The sequence below is a fragment of the Nelumbo nucifera genome, chromosome 4 (genome assembly GCF_055504915.1).
Source record: "Nelumbo nucifera cultivar China Antique chromosome 4, China Antique-T2T, whole genome shotgun sequence".
Lineage (NCBI taxonomy): Eukaryota > Viridiplantae > Streptophyta > Magnoliopsida > Proteales > Nelumbonaceae > Nelumbo > Nelumbo nucifera.
The window spans coordinates 57,686,271-57,703,106 of NC_142652.1; the positions used below are offsets into that span (position 1 = coordinate 57,686,271).

At 37.2% G+C, this 16,836-nt stretch overlaps 1 protein-coding gene across 5 annotated transcripts in view; it reads left to right on the forward strand.

Moving 5' to 3' along the window:
- The window catches only part of RHL1 (root hair initiation protein root hairless 1 (RHL1)), a 50,457-nt gene extending 34,395 nt beyond the window's left edge, over positions 1 to 16,062 (forward strand). For 2 of the 5 annotated variants that reach the window (XM_088903616.1, XM_088903615.1), the window contains exons 5-12: positions 7,062 to 7,180; positions 7,307 to 7,491; positions 12,295 to 12,334; positions 12,417 to 12,472; positions 12,653 to 12,701; positions 14,356 to 14,390; positions 14,520 to 14,561; positions 15,795 to 16,062. In XM_088903616.1, coding sequence (XP_088759742.1) covers positions 7,062 to 7,180; positions 7,307 to 7,491; positions 12,295 to 12,334; positions 12,417 to 12,472; positions 12,653 to 12,701; positions 14,356 to 14,390; positions 14,520 to 14,561; positions 15,795 to 15,830 — 562 coding nt within the window. In that variant the 3' untranslated portion in view covers positions 15,831 to 16,062. Of the gene's footprint in view, positions 1 to 7,061; positions 7,181 to 7,306; positions 7,492 to 12,294; positions 12,335 to 12,416; positions 12,473 to 12,652; positions 12,702 to 14,355; positions 14,413 to 14,519; positions 14,562 to 15,794 lie in introns of all 5 variants that reach the window. The other 3 variants (XM_088903619.1, XM_088903617.1, XM_088903618.1) reach the window with 3 other exon arrangements.
- Positions 16,063 to 16,836: the final 774 nt, after the last annotated feature.

Here is a 16,836-nt window from a genome sequence, read left to right on the forward strand (position 1 = left end):
AAGCAACGGAAGGTTCATGCACTTGATGAGCACAGAAAGCTACCCAAGGCATGTGATGGGCATAAAATGCCTTCTGGGACTTGTGATGAACGTAGAGAAGCTTTGGAGATTTGTGATGAGCAATGAACGTCATTGTAGACTACTAATGGACGCAATATGACATCACATGCTCACAATTAGCCCAACACGACAGCAGTATCCTGCGATGAGCATAAGAATGACAATTCATTCCATGACAAGCGGTAGAGGAAGTCCAAAACCAACAATACTCGCTTGCGGGTAATCCACGTCACAACAAACTGTGATGAGGCATCTTGAGGGTGACCGATGAGAGACTCAAACACGTCATCTGAGCCAAGATCTCATCCCGGACACGTGGCCGCAAGAGAACCCCCAAGGGGATGTAGCCAATATGTACCATGTGAGAATCCTCAGAAGAAAGGAAACTTTATTTCTAGAGGATCTCGCTGGACACGTGGCGGTCCTTCGATTACCGACATAAAGACAAAAAGTTCCCTTTCCTAATAGGAAAGGTCTTCTTTATGATCCTTCTCCCAATAACTTTGGGATCCTCCCTATAAAAAGGGACAGAGCACAACCCCCAGACATGACCGTCATCATTATCCGAGACTTCCTAGATCTCCTTGGGGACCTTGGCATACCCATAACTTTGACTCGCAACCTTGACCCAAGCCCTACTCCATCTTCGTCTTTCAAGGAGACCATCAACACTGCCTTACCACCGTACTTACAACTGGCATACCTGAAATTGAGGGGGAGAGACGTGGATCTGCCAATAGAACAGTCTTTGAATTCACAACCAATTTAGGGTGAGGGGTGCAGCCTTCCAGATCATCTCATGCGCTGATAGGGGAAGTTGACATGTCCTTAAACAACCTTTGCTCACTTCCAGACCTCTCTTGTTCAGTCCCTAATAGATGATCTGCATTTGGCCTCTGGTTGACAACAGCTATCTCTTCACCAAATCCTGAACACTGCTGTAGCATGGGTCCGGTCACCTCTTCATCCAGAGCAGAGCGGTCCTCCTCTGAAACCATCCTTAACACTATTGTATCCCCATTCTCTTTCTTGTCGGAAACAGCAGGGGTAGGGGTTGGAATAGCTTCACTCTCTTCTTGCCCAAACAATAAACCCGTATCTATATCGTGAATCTCTACCATAGTCACAATTTTTTCTCCTCCGGTGCTGTCAATGGAAGACCCTTCATCTGAAAAGGTATCTTCTGTATCTGAATCGTTGCAACTTTTTCTCCTCTGGTGCTGCCAATGGAAGACCCTTTGTCTGAAAAGGTATCCTCAAAGTCATATCCAAGACATAATCCCAATCATAGCTAAAAATGATATGTTCTGAGAGGCACTAATATTGGAGTAGAGACTATAGTGCCAACATTCAAAATTGTAGAGAACACTAATGTGGACCCCACTAAGGTGTTCCCCACTGTTCGTATGTCAGCAATAAGTTATGATTAGGATTAGTTCTTTATGATAAGATTATGACTAGTCTTTTATAAGATTAGGATAAGATTAGGATTAGTCTTTTTTCAGCTTTATCTTATCTTGTTATCTTATCTTATCTTACCATGTAAGCAATTCAGTCCTTTTACAAGTATGATACTATGTATATAAATTTAAGAGGGGGGCGGCTGTTTAAACACATCAACCCAACTCTCTTTTATCAAAATCTCTCTCTCTCTCACTCTCTCTCTTTTCTCCCTCTTCTTTTCTTATTTTTTTCTTCTCCTTTTGAGTGTCTGTTCAATCTTGAGCAACTACTTGGTATTAGAGCATTCGATCTAGGGTTTCTCATGTGGAATTAATTCAGCCGACCACATGAGAATTATTTAGGTCTGAGTTTTTTTTTTTTTTTTTTTTTTTCATTCGACTGATTCTTGGAGATTAACAGAAGTCTTCAACAACTGTCCAAGGATTGGAAAGTGCTCCTTGTAATCAGGAAGAATCAGAGAAGAATTAATTGATCAAGGTTAGGTCTTTGGTCAAGATTGGAGGTGCCAATCAGATTTTTTGGTTCTCTCATCAAGATTGAAGTTGGCGATCAAGAAGATTTTTCTCCGAGATCAGTTCTGTTTCAGAAGTTTCTCGGATTGATCAGAATCAAGATCAGTTTTGAGCAAACTAAAGTTGGCGATCAGAATTTCAGCAAGTATTTTTTGAATCAAGATCAGTTTTTTTTTTTCTCAGAAATTCCTGGGTAAGGTCTTATTCCTTCTTGAGGGCAGCAGCAAGGATAGCTTAATTTGTGTGGTACGGCTATATAGAATATTTTTTCTTTTTCTCTTCTAGGGTTTTAAGAGAACCTTGAAATCCAGGACTGTTCTCTGATCTTTGTTTTTGGAGTTCTGTACCCAGGCCAACTGCTCTTAGTTCTCAGATTTAGTAGGCTGATTGATACAGTGATACAGTGATACAGTGAATTGGAAATTTTTTTTCTTTCTTTGAATCTGATTTCTGCTTCTAGACCTACTGTCGTTAGTTTTTTTTTTTTTTTTTTTTCCAGACCTAGTAGGATTATTGTTACAGTAAATAGAAGGTGTTTTTTGCTTAACCTCTAACCAAGAATGGAGTTCAAGCACCAAGGGGAGGGTGGTTTTGGGACTGGTTCAGGTGGCATGACTGAAAACACCTTCCAAATTACAACTGTAAAGTTTGATGGTTCAAACTACTTAGAGTGGACCCGATCAGCCATGATGGCCATTGGGGGAAGAGGAAAACTGAACTATTTGTTGGGAGATGTGAAGGAACCAAATAAGGAGGATCCCACTTATGCTAAGTGGATTCAGGAAAATTATTTGGTGATGACATGGCTGTACAATTCCATGCAGCCACACATCAGCTGAAATTACTTATGGGCAAAAACAGCCAAAGAAATATGGAATGTTGTGAAAGAAACCTACTCTCAGCCCCTTAATGTTGCTAGGGCTTATGAGCTGAAATGTGAGGTTAAAAATCTCAAGCAAGGTGAGAAACAAGTTTTTGTTTATTTTTCAATCTTGAAATCCCTGTGGCATGAAATTGACCACCTTGAATCAATTGAATGGGAAAGTCAGAAGGATGCACAGATTTACAGAAAGTAGATTGAAACTAATAGAGTGTTTGAGTTCCTGGCTGGTCTAAATTCGGAATATGATATTGTGAGGTAGCAACTATTGACAGGAGACAGTGTAACTTTGTCCCAGGCCTATTCATTAGTGCACAACGAAGAGACTAGGAGAAAAGTTATGCTACAACAACAGCCTTTTGAATCAGCTCTGGCAGTAGTTAAGCCCAAATTTGGGAGTGATAAGAAAAGAGACATGAAGAAGGAAGCTAAGAAGGACCTAGTATGTGAGCATTGCAAGAAACCTAAACATACTAAAGAGACCTATTGGAAGTTACATCCACATTTAGTTCCAGCAAAACTCAGAAACAAAAAGGGGAATGCAAATATGGCTGTTAACACTGATAGTACAACCTCATCTGGCACAAGAGGCAATCCTCTAGATACTCTAGCTGCTGTCCGAGCTGCTCTAGTTCAGTTGGAAAATGAAGTTGGTAATTCAGCTCCACCTCCTCAAACACCATTAGCACCCCCTACCTCAGCTTTTGCTCATTCAGGTAATCGGGTCTCAGCTCACCATGCCTCAGTCACAGGTAATACAGATCATTCATGGATAATAAATTCTGGAGCATCTGACCATATGACTGGTTTGCCGTCACTATTTACTACCTATCACTTATCTTCAGGCAGAGACAAAGTATCCATTGCTGATGGCTCCCTCGTTCCTATTTCTAGCAAGGGAGACATCTAATGCTATTTCCTTATCTTCGGTTTTGCATGTTCCTAAGCTTAGTACTAACTTGCTTTCAGTTAGTAGCATTACAAAAAACCAGAATTGTTCAGTAACCTTTTTTCCGGATTGATGTGTTTTTCAGGATCTGGAGACAAGGAAGGTGATTGGGACTGGCCGTGAGGCAAATGGAGTCTATCTGCTTGGAGGGAGTCCTCATTGGGAAGATAGTGAGACTAAGAGGTCTTGTGTTTCTCAGTCAGTTGATCAGGCTATGCTTTGGCATAATAGGATGGGTCATTTATCTCTTCGGGCTTTGAAGAGTTTGTTTCCTAGTTTATTTGAATCTATCCAGATGTCTAGTTTGAAATGTGAGAGTTGTGAACTTGCAAAGTTCACCTTCATTAGATGATCTTGATCTTCCCATAGCTGTTCGTAAGGGCAAGCGTCGTTGCACCACATCCACAGCTCACAGCATTTCTCAATTCTTGTCCTACGATCATTTGTCTCCCTCCTATAAGTCTTTTCTCGCATCCATTGCCGATGTTCCCATTCCCAAAACAATACAGGAAGCATTGGAAGTACTAGAATGGAAAGATGCAATAAAAGCAGAAATGGATGCCCTCATTAGAAACAATACTTGGGAGATAGTTGATCAGCCTAAAGGTAAGAAACTGGTTGGATGTAGATGGGTATTCACTGTGAAACATAATGCCGATGGTTCTATTGAAAGGTATAAGGCCCGGTTAGTTGCAAAAGGATTTACTCAGACATATGGTATTGACTACTTGGAAACTTTTGCACCAGTAGCAAAGATGACCACAATCAGAGTCTTATTATCTCTTGCAGCCAGTTACTCTTGGCCGTTGTATTAGATGGATGTTAAAAATGCCTTCCTCAATGGAGACTTGCAAGAAGAGGTTTACATGCAGTTGCCTCTTGGATTTTATGGTACAGAGACAGGAAAGAAGGTTTGTCGGTTGAATAAAGCCTTGTATGGACTAAAACAATCCCCTAGAGCTTGGTTTGATAGATTTAGACAAGTCCTTGAAAGGTTCGGATATGTATAGGCCTAGTCAGACCACACCTTGTTTATTAAGAGAGTGGATTCTTCCTTAACCTTGCTTGTTGTATATGTGGATGATATTGTAGTAACAAGAAATGATAATACTGGGATTGAGTCCCTTAAGCAACTTCTTCAGCAAGAGTTTGATGTAAAAGATATGGGAGAACTACGATACTTCTTGGGCATTGAGGTAGCCAGATCCAAGCATGGGATTTTTGTTTCTCAAAGAAAATATGTTCTTGACTTGTTGGAAGAAACAGGAAAGTTGGGTGTTAAGCCTGCTGACACACCCATTAAACAAAATCACAAGATCAGTGTAGAGGGTGGAGAAACCCTTGAAGATAAAGCTATGTTCCAACGATTAGTTGGAAAACTTCTCTATATTTGTGGTTAGTCAGTATATGCACTCTCCTAGGACTACTCACCTCCTTGCAGTTGAGAGGATACTATCATATTTGAAGAGGTGCCCAGGTAGAGGCATTTTATTCAAGAATAATGTTCACATGAAGATAGAAGTTTCCATAGATGCTGATTGGGCTGGGTGTGTTGATGATCGAAGATCTACCTCTGGATATTGTGCTTTTATAGGAGGTAACCTTGTCTCTTGGAAGAGTAAGAAACAAAATGTTGTTTCTCGTTCCAGTGCTGAAGCTGAATATAGGTCCATGGCAAATGGTGTAGCTGAGATCCTATGGTTGAGATCATTATTTGAGGAGTTAGGTATTGTTTATGAGAAACCCTTGATGTTGTACTGTGATAATCAAGCTGCCATCAATATAGCCCATAATCCGGTACAACATGACAAAACTAAGCATATTGAAGTGGATCGACATTTTATCAGAGAAAGGGTTACATCTCAAGAAGTATGTCTTCCATACATCACCTTCGACATGCAGCTGGCAGACCTTCTCACCAAGGCGGTTTCAAGGAAGAAGTTAGAAGCAGATTTGTGCAAGTTGGGAATGACAAACATCTATTCCCAACTTGAGGGGGAGTGTAGAGAACACTAGTGTGGACCCCACTAAGGTGGTCCCCACTGTTTGTATGTCAGCAATAAGTTATGATTAGGATTAGTTCTTTATGATAAGATTAGGACTAGTCTTTTATAAGATTAGGATAAGATTAGGATTAGTCTTTTTTCAGCTTTATCTTATCTTATCTTGTTATCTTATCTTACCATGTAAGCAATTCAGTCCTTTTACAAGTATGATACTAGTATATAAATTTAAGAGGGGGCGGCTGTTTAAACACATCAACCCAACTCTCTTTTATCAAAATCTCTCTCTCTCTCTCTCTCTCTCTCTCTTTTCTCCCTCTTCTTTTCTTATTTTTTTCTTCTCCTTTTGAGTGTCTGTTCAATCTTGAGCGACTACTAAAATGACTCAAAAAATAATGTTGACACTTCTGGTACATTCATATGGATCAAATATGAGTGGTCAAACTTGCAAAAGAATGGCTTGATGGATTACATGAAACAAATTTGGAAGATCTGTATTTTCTCAAATTTTCACACGAGGAATTTTTGAAAATTCGAAAGTGGAGTGAAACTGCATTTGTTTCTTGCTTCAAAATTCTTCTAAAACCATACATTGTGCAATGGTATGGATTTCAGACTTTGAGGCTCCTATGGTCTGTATGACCTGCTTACATCATCTGACAACAATACAACATTATGACATCAGCAGGTTGCTCTGCAATGAATGATGAAGAGAGTGAGATGCTCTGGCTGGATAGCCAAGTTTATCTACAGCACTTGTTGTACATTCTATTAATAAAATTAGTAAATTACTTCTTCATGGAAGTGGCAGTGTTGCACTTCCAAACCATGTTAATCGTAGGTACTATTTCTCCCTTTTTTTCCTGTGCCTCCTGAATCCTCCTTCATGTTCTCTGGTCAGCAGCTAAAGGGCCATACTCAATTCTGGTCCTAGCTATCTGGGTCTTGGGAGTATTTGACCTAACCTCTGACACTTTTTTTTGCATGAAGTGGTTACTTTCCAATTTGAATCCACATCATCATTCTTGTCAACCTGGGTTTTTACTATTGCACCAAGCACTGACCCCTTTCCCTGGTCAGCAGTTGCCAAAAAAATTATAAGTTCCATTTATTGAAATTTATTAGTTCTCTTTTTGTACTTCAAACATTAAAGTATCTAGTTGGTTTCATTTTTTCTTTTTCTGCTGATGCAGTTTTGCAGAAACTTCTTCTGGAGATGGTTCTGCTGGTACTGATTCTGATGAATCCGAAGTGAAGGAAATGAAAGTTAGTGGGGAGCATAATGATGCAGTTAAGAGGCGCTCATTTAGAAATATCCACATTATACATGATTATTTTGTATATTTTTGTGTTAAACCAAAATTCCTTTTTCAGCATTGATGCACATTCAACAAAATAGCCTTTGCAAGAGTTTGTTGGTTCCCTTAAATGATAGCACAGGCTGAAGATTCTAGCTTGGTGGTCCACACCACTGATGAGAATGTGACAACAAAGACAAATTTCTCAGACAAAATTCAAGAGCATTCCTTGTCAGTTAAGAAGTCCAAAGAACATACTCTTAGTAAATCTGGTCCATTACTTCAAACTACTATATCCACCTTGTTTGAGAAAATGGAGGGAAAGGTAAGGCTTTAGAGCACTTCTCAAATTAGTAGAACTCTGAATGTATTGTAGCATGGATTCAATGGTTCTTAACAAAAGATATTCCTTATATTGAAAGTTGTTTTTTTTTTATGGTATTTTTTCATCAATAACAAATAGCTTTTCATTAACAGAATTAAGGATTCAGTACATGAAAAGGGAGATAATCTTTCTTAAATCTCCCAACCAAGAAGTCCACCCAACAGGTGGGAAAAACAATTACAATTACAATTGATCCCAGAGAAGAGAAACCCTATTAACCCCTTGTTTAGCTAATCCATCCACAAAAGAATTAGCAAATCTTTTAATCCATGAGAATTTACATCAATATCCTTTGTTAGCCACTTGAACTTCTTTTCATTGCTGTATTTCTACAGTCCATTCATTTCTTCCTTCAACCAGTCCCACTACCACCTTAGAATCTCCTTCTATAATCAACTTCTGATGCCCAATTCTTTAGCTCTTTGTGCTCCTTCCAAAGCCACTAGTATCTCTACCCGAAGAGAGTCACTTGTTTCAATTGGTCCTGAAAAAAGCGCAATTACATTTCCTTCCTCATTCCTGAAATCTCCCCCAATGCCTGAAGGCTCAGGATTTCCAGCACTGCTACCATCAAAAATCGGTTTGAAAAAAGCCACTAGGAGAAGGAGACCAAATAGGACATGCATCCTCCTTTGCTGTTGCAGAAGTTGATGTCTCAATCCATTTCCTCTGTAACTCATCCATTGTAAATTCTTCAAACAAGTTCAAAGTCTTCAGACAATGTGTCACCCTTATTTGATTTACTTCCAGTAAAGTTTCCTGGCTTCTCTCCTTATCTGAGAAGATCCTTGAGTTCATTTCTTCCCATATTGCCCAGCATACAGCAGCCCTTTACGCACCTCCATATCACCCTGCCCTTTTTCTTTGGCCAACTAAAAGTTGTAGAAGCAAATAAGCTTTGCATATTAAGTGGGGGGGGGATCCACCTGCATCCAAACAAAGAAATAAACCATATCCAAATACTTTTAGCAAAATGGCAGGAGATTAATAAGTGGTAACCAATTTCACCTTCATCCTTACAAAGAACACACTAACGAGGAGATATACAGCTTTTGGGTCTTTTTCTTTGGAGCAAATCACTAGTGTTAATTCTTTCTAGGAATACTTCCCAACAGAAACACCCAACCCTTGGTGGAGTAGGCCTACACCAAATTTCTTTTACAGTGAAAGACAATCCAAGATTAAGAGTTGGTTGAGTTAAAGCACTAAAGATGGAAGCACATGTGAACAACCCAGAGGAGGAAGGTGTTCGAATCTGGCTATTAGGCTTTGTAGAATCTAGGAAATCCCCTTTTAGGATGCCCAATGGAGTCAAAGTGCTATCTAATTCTGTGTTCCTAATGGCCCATCCCAAACCCAAATTCTAACTAATGCCAGAATTAGAATTGGAAGATACCAGAAAGGAAGAAATAGGTTCATTCTTGAAATTAGACGTAGCATACAAGGAGGGAAATTGCTCCTCCAAAGGAAAATCCCCAACCCAAACTTGCTCCCAGAATTTAATGAGATTACCTGAATGCAAATCATACCTGATCAAAGGAAAGAAAGAAGGTAGAGTAGCTTGGATTGCTTTCCATGGTGAGGCTCTTGTTGTCCTAGCCATATAATTCTAGCATCTTGTCCATTGCCCGGAAGCCCATGAATACTTTTTATTTATCCTAGCTCACAGCATCCCATCTATTGTCTTTAAACCCCCACACCTATCTTTTCTGATGATATGAATGTTATTCATATTGCCTCGAATCCCATCTTCCATGAACATGTAACATATCAAGGTTGACTGTCACTTCATTCATGGTCAGTATCTTTCCAGCATAACTATTATCTCTCACATAGCTTCTGATCTTCAATTAGTTGATATTTTTACTAAAGATATGACTTGCAATCACCATGACTTGCAGACAAATTGATATTGTCACCACATCAGCTTGAGGACTATGAGCAAAGGGATAGTAGATAGGTTTTTGTCCTAACAAAATACTATATGATCTACTACACTATTATATATTGTTATTGTATTTCTTTTCATTTTCGCTTAGAGTGGCATTGTACTAGTTGTATGTATTAAGATCCACTTATAATGTATTATCCTCTAGGGATGGGGCCCATGTCTGACAACACCCCTTTATTTTTATTTATTGTTTTTATTACTGTGACCATGAAGTGTAGCGATCTCTCTAGGGTAATAGACACCTGTGTAGAGTCAACTGTTTGAGTCCATATGTTATGGTAGAATAATACTTCTTGTTAGTATATTGTTAGTTTTATATTGTTTTTTATTAGTGGTAGAGTCAACTGTTTTTTATTGTTAGTTTTCTATTGAGTCGCCAGGGTTATTGCTGTAATTTCATCTTTTATTTTGCCTCTCTATTATAAACAAAGAAAAGGGTGCCACCAGTCCAACCTTTTTTTGGATCTTGATTCATTCTGTTCTCACTCTCTTTTCAATTCTCCACTGGTTCTTTTGTTTTTTTGTGTTTTTTGGACTATATAGAGGAGACAACTTGATCAAACTGGTTAGACCTACAGATTCTCCCTTCCTTTGCTTTCTCTCTTAGCCATAACACCAAGGAGAATATTCTGGTGGCAAGTGCTGTAAAGGAGTTGTGCAACTCCTAGTAGGGATGTACTGTTCCCTGTTATCCCATGAAGTGTATTGACTGTTTTATCAGTGGAGGTTGCTTAGTGGGTGTTTGAGCAAAGATTTTGTGTTCCTCCAGCAGTTCAGCTACATCTTGGTGTCCTATCTTGACGTGAGTACTGGGAGAGGTGTGCGATTAGTTTTCTTTGCCTCAGCTTTACTCCTTGGTGCTTGTAAAAGCTGTCCTAGTGGCAACTGATGAATGTACCACTTCCGGAGTTACTTTGTCACAAGGAACAGTTGGTGTTGGGGCTGAAAGTATGGTTTTCCCTATGCCAATCACACCCTTGAATGAGTTGAATAATTTGGAATGGTCTAAGGACATCAAGCTCTATGTTACAACAAGAGCAAAGTCTGGATATATTAATGGGAAGGTGAAAGAACCTAAAAGTGGGATTGATGAACATGAAGATGGGACTAGGAGAACAATATGGTGATGTCTTGGCTACTTGTAGCTATGGAATATGAAGTGAAAAAATTTCATGTAGGCAGATATGACTAATGAGATATGTGAGTAGGCAAAATCAACCTACTTTGAGAAGAGTCATTATGCCAAAATTTATCAATTATAGGTGGAGTCCTCAACCTGTAAACAAGGGGACCGCAGTCTAGCAACCTACTATTCAGCTCTTACTTTTGTATGGAAGGAGTTGGACCATTATCAGGCCATTGAATGGAAAAATGACAAAGATGCTAAGGCATATAAGAAGTTAGTTGTTGCATTCTTGTTGGGACTGAATCCTGTGTATGAACCCCTTAGAGTTGAATTTTTGGGGAGTAGTGAGCTACCTTTTTAGTACTAGAGGTGTATGCCTTGGTTCAGTTTGAGGAGAGTAGGCAGAGTGTGATGGTTATAGCTGAGGGGGAGCAACAAATTGCTTTAGCTGCAAAAGGTGGTTACAATGTGATGAAGGGGATAACAAGAAGTATGATGATAAATTAACATACACATTGCCTACACCTTAGGCAGACTCTTGATACTTGTTGGGACCTTGTTGGAATGACGAAGTGGGCACCAAAAAGCCAGGAACAGAACAAGATGCTGATGCAGGGACAAAAGAAGTACAGTGCAGCTAATGTATTAGCTTGGGATTCTCAAGGTAATAATGTGCCTACTAGTATTACTCAGGAGCATCATTGCTGGTTTTGACCTCAAGGAGGATATCAATAACTCCTTCCATGATCATTTGGAGTCTTATGGCAGGGCTTTGTGCTAGATGGATAGTGCAGCTATTAGTATTCCCTCTACTTCATTTGCGTCTACATTAGGTAGTGGTGCCTCTGCCATGTATCCACTGATTCCCCCCTCATGATTGGTAAGTCCAATCTTTTTCAGTCCTATTAGTCCTCTGTTTGGAAGAAATAAAGTGAGGCTTCAAATGGATTGTTCTCTTCCATTGTAGGTCACGGATCAATACTCCTTCCTCATGGCCTTGCCCTTGCTAATGTGTTGCACATTCTGAAACTTCTTTTCAATTTTCTTTCCATTAGCAGTATTACCCATTCCTTGAATCGATAGAGGAAGCATGGTAGATAGTCTCTATATTCTTGATAATATGACTGGTTTTGTGGCATCAGCGTTAGAGTTAAGTGGTCAGTCAAGTTATTCAAATAAGAGTCAGGTGTTTTTATGGCATAACAACCATCTAGGTCATGTGTCCTTCAAGTTATTAATATTTGTTTCCTTCGTTATTTAAGTCATGTTGAATGTGTAACTTTCAATGTCAAACTTGCCAGTTAAGGAAGCAATGCAGAACATCTTTTCCTTCATGTAATAGAAGATCCAGTTTTCCATTTCATATTGTGCATTCCAATGTGTGGGGGCCTACTACTATTAACATCTGAGGGTGGCTACCGATACTTTATTAGTTTAGTTGATGGGAAAAGGGCCTTATAGTGGAGCAGTTTGATACCTTAGCATTTTTTGAAATATATAATTGGTCTACTTTTAAATCCATATGGTGTAACAATTCTTATAGTGGAGCTGTTGGGTACCTAAGCATTTTGTGAAATTTGTAAATAAATGGATGACAACTAAAGTTATAAGTAAAATATTATCTTTAGTTTTAAGTGTGACTTATGAAAAGTTGTTTTGTTTTCAGAAATCCTCAAGAAATTCAAGTAAATCCTTAAAATCACAAGGTCTATACTTCTCCTGACTTATTTCTTTTAGCTTTAAATGATCAATGTAATCTGAATGACCTGAACTACTGATGCCTTCCAGTTTCTCATCACAAGTTGAGGCATGCTGATTCAGAACAACAGACTGGTCAAGTTAAGGTAAGATGCTGACTTAGTCCATACAATATATATCTTGTACAACTTATCTTCTGGTCTGTTAGTGATGACTGATGAAGATGAGTTTAATATGAGAGAAGATCCTTTTTCCTCTTTATCTGTTATTTGTGTGTGTGTGTGTGTGTGTGTGTGCTGGCACTTCTTTAAGTGTTTCTCCTGCAGGATCAGGGACCAAGAAAGAAAGCGAGAATAGTCAATGAAAGAAAGCCCGGTCAGTGTTTAATTTAGTATTATAAGATTTGCTTTAATTACCTATAAACAGCTAATTAATATAGGTACTAGAAGCAATCCATGTAATGCATGGATTGGTGTCAACATGCCCCATATGATTTGGATTTGGCTTCCTGGTAAAAAAGGGCAGTAAAATGGTTTTGTTTGAGCTTCAGTAGTTACATGTAGATAGATCATCCGAATAATTTGTTTTAATTTGACTCTTATATTTAAATCCATTAGTTTTTAAGTTTGTCATGGTAGATGAAGTTTTCCTTGTTATTTTTCTTTATAAAATGTTTTTCTACATAACTTGATGAAATATAGTCAATGCATTAACATAATAAGCTATTGCGAAAGGATCAAACCCCCCCTCCCCCAAGGTGAATTTTAATGAATACCCACCTGATTCGTTACCACTACTAATCCAGTTGATTGCTTATAAGTCTTTCTGATATCATTGTCGATCATAGTTTTCAAGGCGCCATGGCGAGGCTAGGCAATTGGGGAGCACCTTGTTGCCTAGTTGCCTAGGCAATGGATTTTTTTTAAGCAAAAAACATATATCCTAGGGTACTTCCCTCGGTTCCATAACCATATTTTCTTAATAATTAATTATCCATAGTTTTCATAAGAAAAGTATAAACTTCATGTTTAAGTATAGAAAATCAACATATTCATAAGAAAAAGAATAAAGAAAAGAAAATTCAAAAAATATGGGGGCTGAACCCCTATTTTGTTATAGGAAAAGAAGAAGAAGAAAATATAGCATTTAGCAATGTTTCTGTTGATTAAACCCTACCAAATAAGAAAATAATAAAAGGAAATTAGTATATAAACACATTCATAAAAAAAAATAGTATATAAACACACAAAATGAATATTTTAGTTTAGTACTGTCCATTTTATAATTATAACCTCAAAATTAAGAATATAGAAGTATTTTATCACACGATGTACAAAACTACTTGGCGATTAGGCAAGGTGAGCCTCCAAGGGTGCCTTGTTGCCTAGGCGTCACCTTGACAACTATGTCATCAATCATTATCTAAGCCTTGTCTCAACTATATTGTGTTGGCTACATGAATCTTTTTCTGCCTTTCCATTCTGTTCAGTGCCAAATGCATTGATCCATTGTTAAATTATGGGACTGGAATCATAACTTCCATGTTAAATAAAATATAATAAGTTATATTTATAACTAAGAATATCAACACTGAGTGCTATATAACAATTATTGTGTATATTAACTTTATCCAAAGTGGAGGAAGAGGCTTGCTTGAAATAATCATTTAAAAAGTACCATTTTTATCACTTTATAACAAATATAATTATTTAAAAGATTGTGTCATTTTATAATTCCAAAAAATGTTAAAAATGGTTTTTTGTAGATTAATATTTTGCAACAAATCTGCATGAAATTTCTGATATTTCTGACATATTTCATATTTTTATGTGGTTGACATTTCCATTGAAATCAAATTTTTTAACTTTTTTTAAATAATATTCATCCTTATAGTTATTGTCAAATCAAGCTCTTTCTTGTTAGAGATTTTAATTTATAAACGAGGCATGTAAACTTATGCATGTACTACCTATGCATGCTGAACCATTGGCATATTAACTCAATCTGTGTGACTTATATGAAAGTGCAGGAACAAGAAAGATAACAATGCAAAAGAAGGTTCAGGTATTGGCATTTGTGAACAAGTGTAAATTGCTTTTACTGTTTTCCTGTATATGGGAATTTCTTTTTATTTTTGATAATTAATTGCTTTGGTACTTGGTGATAAACTAATGCCATCTTCAAACTTTGTAGGTTGAAGATGATGATATAGAAGAGTTCTCGAGTGAATCACAGGTCTGGTTTCCTGCTAGCTTCATGAAGCTTAATTTAATAAGATTGTTTTTCTATCATGTGTTATATGGCATTGCCAACGAATTGAAAACAAGAAGGCGAGGTGCACTTTGGTTCTATCATATGTGTTATATAACATCAAATTCAAAGTTAATTCATCAAGCATATTAACAATCAAGGCGAGGTGCACTTTGGTTCACACATGTCATTCATCATCATCATTGAAGCCTTATCCCGACTATATGGGGTTAGCTACATGGATCCTGTTTCGCCATTCCATTCTTTTTAATGCCATATTCATTGTTAAATTATGAGCACTTAAAACATTTCTTACTACGACCCATGTCCTTTTTGGTCTACCCCTAGCCCTTCTAGCCCCTTCAACTTGCAATAGATCACTTCTTAGGTGTGCTTTTAATGGTCTTCTATGCATGTAATCAAACCATTTTCTTCTACTTTCTCTCATTTTATCACTTATTCAAACTACCTAGGTTCCTTTGAACGACATCAATTCTGACCCTATTTAGTATTCTAGTTTTTCCACTCATCCATCCTAGTGTGCACATTTCTGCTACACTTGGACCTACTCCTAGGTTCAGGCCAGGTGACCTAAAATAAGCCTCACTTATGAGACAAAACATGCCTGACGTGGACCTTTTAAAATACTGGGTATAATAAAAACAAAAGTTACCTTTTTAATTTTTGGTAGAAAAGATGAAAAAGAAAACAAAAGTTACCTTCGATCATGAACCATGGTGGAGTTTTTCCAGTCATTCATCCCAATATATGCATTTCTGCGACACTTGGACCTACTTTTAGGTTCCGGCCAGGTGTACCTCACAAAATTAGCCTCACTTGTGAGTTGTGATAGAAAAAATGCCTGAGACCTTTAAAAATACTGGGTGTAATAAAAACAAAAGCTACCTTTTCTTTTGGTACAAAAGATGAAAAAAAAAAACAGAGGTTGCCTTTGATCTCAAACCATGCTGGGATCTGAAACCCACTGAAAAACATGCAGTAATGCTGGTCTTCATCCAACTTGCACACCATACAGTCATGATTCATGTCAATGTTTTTCATTTGCCATCTTTCCATAGGTCCTACCAAGTCTTCAGAGCATAGATGATAGAACTTGAGTGATACACCAAATGTCCCCTGTTAGAATTGCTCAATTCTGTCAATGCATTTCATGATTCATGAAATGTGTAGACTTTCATGATCATTCACTTCTTTCAGGGTACTAATGGAAGTGATGATGACTGGGAAGCTTAACAATTCAACATCTGTGAGGAAATGAACAATTGACTTTGGTTTTCAATAAACATGAAGCAAGGAGTTTTTATTTGTGGAAATATACAGTGAGGTAGTGGCTTCATGTAGTGAAGATGATAATATTCTATGCAAAAAAGAAAAGAACATGTATAAATCTATTCACTCAACAGTTGACTGATGTATACTGAGGCTTTTAGTCCAATTGAATATGCAGATTAACCATTTTACACAATTTTATTGCTTATCAGCATGCGCCATTCCTTCATATTTTGGTCAATGGGCAGGAAAAGCAATGCATCAGCTTTAAAAATACTGATTATGGTATAAAACTACTGCATGCTAACTGATGTATATGTTTGAAATTAGTAATTTTGGATGCACAAATAGTTCTTTGTTTTTATACTAGAAGTGGCCCCTGCAATGTCTACCAAAAAAAAAAAGTTTGCAATGCATAAAAAAGGATACTGAATTGGTTGTGAGCAAGTAGTTTTCCATATGATATTTTTTTATTTTTTTTTGCAAAATTTGAAAAAAATAACCACAAAATTTAGGAGTAATGAACACCGTAGAGGAGTTAATATCTAACAAAATCCGAGTTTTGATCTAAAAACTTCTTGGTTTCTAGGCCTTATTGCCTTGCTGGATCTAGACCTTTTTATCCAGTAAATGTGTTTATACTAGTAGGGACCTGTGCGATGCATGGGATTTATCAAGAAAAGTGAAATAACTAAAACTTATAACTTAGGAAAGGAATCAGTGTTCTTAAAATAATTAAATATTTATTTTAATAATTTGTTAAGAAAATGTTTTACTAATTAAGTAATTAAGTAATTTGGATTAATTATATTGTTAACAAAAATAATAAATTATTGCTACTTAATAAAATAATTTTTTCCATATTATTTGTTAGTGTTCTATTTTATATATTTTACTTTATTAATGATTAAATGTTTAAAGTTTTTGTAAATATCACTTAAATATTTAAAATAATTAAATATTAGAAAAT